This window comes from Amblyomma mixtum, chromosome 3, assembly GCF_055824585.1.
Source record: "Amblyomma mixtum isolate Tamu chromosome 3, ASM5582458v1, whole genome shotgun sequence".
Classification (NCBI taxonomy): Eukaryota; Metazoa; Arthropoda; class Arachnida; order Ixodida; family Ixodidae; genus Amblyomma; species Amblyomma mixtum.
The window spans coordinates 243770288-243779484 of NC_143014.1; the positions used below are offsets into that span (position 1 = coordinate 243770288).

The following is a 9197-nucleotide window of genomic DNA, read 5'->3' on the forward strand; positions in this document are numbered from 1 at the left end:
ATCAAAAGCTCTTTTAGAGCCTTTTTTATGCAATGGTCTTATTGAACTCATTTTCATGTACCTATGAATTTTGCAGGTTATGAAAGTTTCGTTTATAATATAAGGTAATATTGTTTAGCCGCCGCGGTGGCTCAGTGGTAATGGTGTTCGGCTGCCGACCCGAAAGATGCGGGTTCGATCCCGGCCGCGGCAGTTGAATTTCGATGGAGGCGAAATTCTAGAGGCCCGTGTACTATGCGATGTCAGTGCACGTTAAAGAACCCCAGGTGGTCTATATTTCCGGAGCACTTCACTACGGCGTCTCTCATAGCCTCAGTCGCTTTCGGACGTTAAACCCCATAAACCAACCAACACTGGCGATTTTGTGAATGACATTGTTTTCAATTCGTGATTTCAGTTCGAGCTCAGTAACAGTAGGCATGTAAGCTGAATGAATGTTAGAAGCAGCAGCAGTAACTTTCCTCGTAGACGTTCCCTGCTTACACAAAAAGGAAACAGATTCTACAAAGTACTTATTGAACTCAGGGGCCAAATCCGCGTTGTTTTTATCCGGAAATTCTTGTTCTAAGGCATAATCAATGCTTTTCTAGTGGCTGTCCTATGGTATTCAGCACTGTTTCATGTTTTATTTTACATCCTTACTGCATGCAGAAAATTGATTTAGTTGCTACTGTTTTTTCGCCAGTCGTATTTTTGCTGTGATTTTAATTTTGCAGCTGCCTGAATTCTTCCCTTAGTGCAATGTCATATGGGTGGTCATTGCACCATCTTAAAAGTTTACTGGTAATAGAGGATCATTCAATGATTTCCTTGTTTATCCAAGGACTTGCGCCGCCTTGGTGGCTCAGTGGTTATGGCACCCGTCTGCTGACCCTAAAGACGCGGGTTCGATCTCTAATTACATTTCGTTAGAGGTGAAATGTTAGAGGCCCGTGTACTATGCGATGTCAGTGCACGTTAAAGAACCTCAGGTGGTCGAAATTTCTGGAGGTCTTCACTACGGCGTCCCTCATAGCCTGAGTCCCTTCGGGACGTTAAACACCCCATGAACAAAAAAAACAAGGACCTGCCTTAATTCGTCGTTTCATCCTGATCTTTGTTTCTGAGGTAGTATAAATTGATTTTAACTGCTCAACAAAGAATTCATAAGCATCTAAGTAATATTGCTGCATCAGCGATTTCCAGTCAAATGACTTAATTACTTTATCTACTTGGTCATTAGTAATTACAAGCCTATGTGCAGGTTGTGGCAGTGCCACTGTTTTACTTCCTTTAGCACCGTAAGAGAAACAAAATAATGATCAGCAATTTTTCTTTGATATTACAGCCGAACGTCTCCTGTTCCGTTACGGTTATACTGATCCGCAAGGATCCGTGCTCGGGCCACTGTTGTTCTTATTATACATTAATGATTTGCCAGAAAATATTATTTCTAAAATTCGGTTGTATGCAGACGATTGTGTCATATACAGTTCAATTAACACCCCTGAGGATCACGCGCAACTAAATCAGTCATTCGTGTCATTCTGCTCATGGTGTGAAACATGGCAAATGCAAATAAACTTTCGTAAATCTGTATACATGTCATTCTGTAATCGCACAATACCATCTTCTTACACCTACTCATTCAAAGATAACTCTCTGAATCAAGTGTCCGAGTACAAATATTTAGGTCTTCTTTTTTCTTCTAACTTGTCCTGGTCAAAGCATATTAACACAATATCCAATAATGCAATGCGGAGGCTCGGTTATCTAAAACGTACACTAAGTGTTGCCCCACAAGAAACTAAACTGGTAACATACAAAGCTTTAATTCGTCCACTTTTGGAGTATGGGTCTATAATCTGGAACCCTCATAAACAGTCCGATATCAGTAAGCTGGAATCCGTCCAAAGGAAAGCAGTACGGTTTATTTGCCGACGGTATGACAGACATTTTTCACCTTCATCCACTCTTCCTGCCATAGGCCTTTCCCTCCTTTGTACCCGCCGCGACAATGAGTGTTTAAAATATTTTCATGGTATTGTTAATTCATCCCGCTTTGCTTCACTGTCTGAGTATTTGCATTTTTCAGCATCTTCATCTACAAGGAGCTACCACCCTTTGAATGTAACACCCATTCACGCGCGCACTGATATGTTCAAATTTAGTTTTTTTCCTCGTGTTATCGAACGATGGAATTCTTTACCCGGTGATATACGCTCCCTGGAACCAAACCTATTTTTCAATGTTGTTGCAAATCTGTGATTAGTCTGTTCCATTTCTGTTCTGTATTTTAATGGTGTTCACTTCTGAATATGTTGTGCCTCTCTGCCTTTTTTTTTTCTTCCCCCCACTCCTGCAATAGCCCCATCGGGGCTGCAGTATATGTAAATAAATAAATAAATAAATATGGTCAATACATGTCTGTGTTAATCTGGTGCCAAGAAATTCTTCTCGCGTGTAGCCCTGAACTTTATTCTCGAAACAAAAAGCTAGCCAACAACGTTAAGTACTCACTTACGCCTACTTTATCAGTTACTGGAATGTAAATACAGTAAACAACAAGATCAGTTGGGCACTTCAGTTGGTTTTTCGTAGATTTTGACCGGACAGCTGAAGACTCACCCAGAACAGGGTGGCTGTTAGTTCGTTCGTAAAAATATATACTGTGCGCTCTTGTCTGCTCAGGCTCCTCTCTTTTAGTGCTTTTTTCCCGGACGAGTGTCGTCCATTTTTCTGGCTTCACTACTGGCATAAGTGCCTATATTCAAAGTTACTGTTTTCATGAAAATAGTAATGCATTCAAGGCGGCGCACAGAATAAACTCCTTTCCTTATCGGAATAAGGTTTTTGTTTTTATCCGATATAAGGTGACTTTCTTTCCCATTCATTACTACTCAGGCGTCCGAGTACCAAAAACCAAGCACCCTGTGTGCGGCAGTTCTACATGTTTACAACTTTACTTCCTGCAAGCAGTTCTCGAGAGCTAGTAATGAAAGCGTCTGCTTCAACCGGTGTCAGTAGATTGGCGATCCATCTTCCACGGGGATTCGAGGCAGGCTAACGCTTTCCACACCTTTTCGGAGGCTATCAAAATATAAATAGCCCGCAAAAGCAACTCGGGCTGGAACCTGCTACCGACATTTTTCCGAGGAATAAAGACGCATTTTTTGGCATTTGCGTTGCCTACACAATGACCACCAAAAAAAGGGTCGCCCAGTTCTCACTGAAGAAACCAGTCCTGCCGTCGGAAGCTTGGAACCGAGCCGCGCGTTCGAAGCGAGTCGTGATTGAAGAGCACTTCCTCTCCCCCCTTCCTCGTCACTGTAGGGTGCGCGAAGAAAGGCTTGCATAACCTTCACGCTCCAGTCAGCAAGAATCTGGAAGCGGAGGAGGGAGGAGGAACGAAAATAAAGATTCGCACGAGTGCGTGCAAACGCCCTGGGGGGACCGGAACCCTAAATTACGAGGATAAGGTTACCCCCCACTTTCCGAACACACCTTGCCCCGAACGACGGTCGGCCTTTTCCCGATCGCGTTTAGCGTGACGTGTACTGCCGTGTTGGCGACTCCAAGCGTCGCCCTGCGCTGCACACAAAAGAAGTCGCGAAACGCGTTTCTACCCCCTTTATTTTTCTTACTTCCCCGGACAAGGCGCAGAATGCAGTCCGGCTAGAACGACTTCTTTGCGAGGGAACCCTGGGCCCCGAGGGGCGGTGCCCGGGGAGACACCACTATATAAGGAGCCCCCGGTGACCGCTAAAGTCGTGTCACTGCAGCCTGCCGAGCCAGTAGCAAGTCCAACCATGAGGTCCCTGGTAAGGCCCGTGCCTTCGTGTCCGCTTCGCTCGTGTAGAAGCCGGCTCCCTCCCAGTGGAATACGTGCACTCGGATCAATCGCTGACCATGCGCTCAGTCCGCCACTTGGATAACCCCGACCGTCGCACGGCGAACATGCGACCACAGTTCGCCGTACGACTCTCGCAGAGCTATCGCTCCTGTCTAGCATGGCTTTCGCCCTTTCCAGATCTTGCTTTTCGCACCCGTTGTTCTGCCGGCTTTCTTGCATCCCAGAGTGCGCTTCCTTAACTCTCGACCGAGCGTTGAGGCGGCTTGCTCGTCCCCTTACAGGCATGCCGTGAGAACCTACACTCCTCGCCGCTTCTCAGTATTGAAGGCGACGTTAAGTAGCCTGCAAGAAACGTTTTACTGCCCAGCTTAGTGATCATGCGGACCTTGTATTGGCAGGAGCTATATTGTCGAGTTCGAGCGCAATTTTAACCGCATGCCTTTGTTAATGATACTGTGCTCGTGTCTTCTTTTTCAATACCTATTCTAAAATTTGCCTATTGAAGGACAGCACTAGACGTTTTCTTAATGTCCACAGTGTTGTCATACATGTACGAGTTTTTCTTGCAAAGTGGTGTGAAACATGAGGTAGTAAATGTTGGTATTACGAAGGAAAGAATCAGCATCTGTGAGAAAGATAACACAAGTACCGCCAATCTATGAACATCAACCAGTGTTTCGATAGCTTTCCTGTGGCGGTTCTTTATCTGCCCGAGCAGAGAAGAGGATAATATGTTAATTAGTTCCTCCATCATGATGTCGAAGGCGGTGGCTTTACGTCGAACAGATTTACACTAATAGCACATGATTCTAACTAATTGGATTTGCTTTTTTATTGACCAAATTTACTTTGACGCACTGGTCCTCTTCAAAGTCTAATCTAACCGGAATCTGGGACATTGTTGCTTAATGCGCATTAGAATACAATGAAAAATCAAATTCAACATCCGTTGCCTCAGCTGGAACGACTTAAAACGTCCTTATTGAAAAAGCGGTTCAGCTCCCGAGGTACAATGCTGTTGAGAATAGAACAGCCTTCGTACCAGTGACGACTACACGTCAGTAGGAGGCGGTACCATGGGAGATAAATTGGAAATAGCCAGCTGAAACAGAAGTTTGTTGACCATATTGCGCTATGTTTAATACAGTGCGCTAACGCTCAAACAAATTCCGAGCGCCAAGGCAATACAAGAATCAGCTGGCAGCCGTGACAACGCGAGCGTGACATTCACTTCGTTTCTCTTGCAGATCGCCGCCGTCTTCTTCGCTCTTGTTGCTACCGCCTTCGCCGGCTACTTTGGCGGCTACGGTGGCTACGGAGGATATGGCGGATACGGTGGCTACGGAGGCTATGGCGGATACGGAGGATACGGTGGCTACGGCGGTTATGGTGGTTACGGCGGCTACGGTGGTTACGGCGGCTACCCAGTTGGACGCGCGTTCGCCTACCATACCCACATCAACCACGGTTACGGTGGTTACGGAGGCTACGGCCTCGGTGGATTTGGCTACGGGCACGGATACCACGGCTGAAGCTCCAGCAGGAGAAACACAGAGTCGATGCTGCGTCGCTCTTCCTGGGCCAAAACTTCTCTATTCTGAGGAGTCCCTTGTCAGAAAATAAAACTTCGACGAACCAACAGCTTGGCTTTGAGTCACTCTGTCAACGCGTTAGGATAACATCACCATCATTATCAGCGCTGTAAAGTTGAACTTAAAAATTCTGCAGTGCAAAGCGCATTGCGGGAAAGAGCCCCATTAATAGCAAGCACTACAAAGACAGCCAACCATATACTTTTTTTTTATTATTGCAAACAAAAATAGAACGTCACTACCGCGCTGCTCCGTCAGGCAGTTAAAAGCGTCAAGACGTGCTTCCCGCAACACAGGTGGCGCTCATTCCGCGTTAATCTCGGTTGGTTCGTGTCGAAAAACTGTAGCGCTCGAGACGAGGACACAACGAAGACGACAACACATGCGCTATGTGTTGCGCATGTGTTGTCGTCCTCGTTGTGTCCTTGTCTCGAGCGCTACACTTTTTCATCATGAGCAACCAACTCGCCCAAACATCCACCCTGATCTGGTTCGTGTCGTCCGTGATGCTTCCTGCCTATTCTGAGTAGCTATCTCCACGAGGCTCTTGAAATTAGGCTACAGGTATCTTTGCCGCTGGTCAGCGTGGCTACAAGTCCATCTACCGGCTTGCGGCCCTTGTTTTCTCTATTGTCCAATTCAAAACAATCTGCGCGTATCTTCCGCTAACGGGTTTTCTGGAAAGCACGTCAGAGTAGTTCAACTCCTGGCAGAAGATACTCATGCCATCCGTTTGCATAGTCTTCGAATGGGGGCAGTCATCACACCATGTTTTGTTTTTTTTGAGGGAGGGGGGGGGGGGGTGCACTTGCCGTGAATTGAGAGAAGCTTGAACTCACTTTCTCCATTTTCCCAAAGCCACATATTGTGTATCCGCCATGGCTGCTTCCACCCGTAAATGTACTACACAAAACATTCCATGTTCAAATAAAATCTTTTTATTGGCTCACTCATTAGTCATCAGGTGTTTCCTTCCTTGATACTACGTTAAAAATTTTCAAGCGCTTTGGAAATTTTCAAAATTTCCACAAGCGGAAAAAAATTTTGCCGCTTGTGGAAATAAGTCATTCAGTGGCCAGCTCGAACTTAAGAACGACCGGCACTAGAGAAAATTTCCACGCCTTCTCCTAAGGCATCTCATCCGGCATGTCCTAAGCGTGCTACCTTGTACCGATAAACATTATCAAGGCACCTGCATTTATATCTCAATGCAGCTGCTTGAAAAAGCCGTGAGCATTGTCGACCGCACGCTCGGCAACAACTAATTGGTACAAACAGCGCAAATACTTGACAACGTTGCCTTAATGTAGCTGGGATTGAGAAATATGCGTATATAACCAACTTCAGCGCATTCGCAGACGAGATTTAAATACGTAAAAATATCGGGTGCGTTATTACCCGTTTTCTGCATGTTTTAACTTTGAATAAGATTACAAAGCTTTAAGAATGCTTTCGTGGTAACTGAAGGACACCTGGCTAACCATATACAGACCCCAGTATTGTACGCGGCCTTTAACCGACCTCGGATGATAAACTACTAAACGAGTAACACAACTCGCCTGACTGCGTCATTTAAGGAAAGCCTGAACAGTGCTTCACAGCATGGTAGAAAAAATACTCATCTTACAGAAACAAAGAGTTGATCACACAGACAGGCAACTACAAAACTGATCACAGCATACTAAAGAATGCTTGAGAGAGACGTCTTCTGGAAGAAAAAGAGCTGCAGCGTTCCGATGCGTAATCCAAAGTAGCGGACCCCTTGATTGCACCACAAGCCTAGAGATTTCAACCCAAAGTTGTGTTGAACAAAGCTCTCCGCTACTGGCCACGATTGGTGACGCGAAAAACACTAAGCTGTTTCCCTTTTTCAAGGCTCGAAAACGCCTGGAGTGGAAAGCTAAACTTAAGCGCTCCCCCATAAAATGCGTCGAAGTGTTGCTATAAAAGCGTACTCCATCGTACATGTTTGAATCAAAGCAACAGTTCGCGGAAGAAGTTGCCCGTACTTCTGGGGATAGCGACCACGAGTGGAACGACAAGCGTTCGGGTGGTCACGCAAAGCGGCCATTGACTCAGCTGCACCTCTAAAGCCAATTACTCGTTTTTTTCTTAATCACGCCACCAAGCCTAGCCCTTCTCGTTAGCGCTAACCGGATCCGTGATGTTCATACGACATCGTGCGTGCAGGGTACGTGGCTCTAAACGGAAAAGGAAGCGGAAGCTTTGAAGATGGCTGCGAGCCGTAGAGCGTGCATTTAGCAATGCGCCACCGTCTGCATTTAGGTGGTAATTTCATCCCCTGCTTCCTTCTTTCCTTTATGAGTTCACGAGTCAGGATGCTGCGACCAAAGCGTTGACGAACCTTTCGTTCTGATCGGGGCCGCTAGTCAATGCTATAATCGGAGGCTGTAACGCATGCTGCGGTATTTCATCCACTTGCATGCTGATCAGTTACGCTGAATTGATTAAGCACAAACCGAAGCGGAATGCTAAACCGTCTTTTCAGTCCGGTAGAACTGCAAGAATGGAATTTTGGTCTAAAATATTAGGTTTGTAGTTAATAATTTGTAATAGTCGCTAGCATCCTACGCGAATGCCTGAGGGAAGGCATTGTGGAAGGCACGGTTTGAAGAAGGTGGGAGGGAAATTTGGTGTTAACGTGTTCTTTTCCGCCCCATGTCACCTTGTCTGGGGCATGACCACTCTGAATAATCTTGACAAAATTTATCTACTTCAAAAGAAAGCGATAAGGTGCCTATTCCAGCTTAGTTTCAACCAGCATACAAGCCAGTACTTTGAAGATGCATGCATTATGAAAATTTTTGACATCTATAGTTATCAACTGCTTTCTAGGTATAAGAAGGAGCTACTTCGTCATATTGATTATTTGGGGACACTGGCCTGCCTAACACCGAGCGAGAAGCTGTATAACATTAGACAACACTCCCCGTGGCAGACTAAAACTCCAAGAACAAACTACGGATTCCAAATGATTGCCTTCCAGCTGCCTAAACACCTAAACACGTTACATCATAAAAATATTGACATAATTAGTACGCCGATCCGTGACCTTTGTAAACATTTCCTGTGTTTCAAAAATTAGTCTGGTTTATAATCTTTTCATTTTTCCTTTTTATTCAATGTTTGCATCAAAACTTTGTAGTACTATTTTTGTTATTGTGGTACTGTTGCACAATATGTATTCTTTGTTCCCCTGATGCCTTTGTATATGAAGGGGCCGAGGGCTCGTCAAGCCTTGCTGGCTTTTTTCCCCGGCCCTTTTCATCGTTGTGATGAATAAATCCTTCTTCTTCTTCTTCTTCTTCTTATTATTATTATTATTATTATTATTATTATTATTATTATTATTATTATTATTATTATTATTATTATTATTATTATTATTATTATTATTATTATTATTATTATTATTATTATTATTATTATTATTATTATTATTATTATTATTATTATGTAAACTGTCTCGTTTATGCCGATTAACTAACAATAGCCTGCAAAAGAAAGTAGGGTGCGGAGTCAACCACAGACCTAAGTTTGTAGCCTGTAAGATGGGAGTTATCTACGAGATTCCATTCAGCTGTGGTTCCGTATATGTAGGGCAGACGGGGCGCTGCATTAATAAACGCCTTCAGGAGCATAATAACTCTTTAAGCCAGCACGGTGGGCAGCATTTAGCAAGGCACTGCCAGTCTTGTAAGATCAATGACAAGAAGAAACAAGTATTTTGTACGCCGCTTTTCAAGCAAACG

At 44.6% G+C, this 9197-nt stretch overlaps 1 protein-coding gene across 1 annotated transcript; it reads left to right on the plus strand.

Annotated features, from left to right (window-relative positions):
• Nucleotides 1-1235: 1235 nt before the first annotated feature.
• On the plus strand, nucleotides 1236-5364 carry LOC149354203 (uncharacterized). The gene is made up of 3 exons (XM_089577472.1): nucleotides 1236-1243; nucleotides 3643-3800; nucleotides 5080-5364. Exons 2-3 carry the CDS (start codon nucleotides 3789-3791, stop codon nucleotides 5362-5364), a joined length of 297 nt encoding a protein of 98 aa, XP_089433598.1. The 5' UTR covers nucleotides 1236-1243; nucleotides 3643-3788.
• Nucleotides 5365-9197: the final 3833 nt, after the last annotated feature.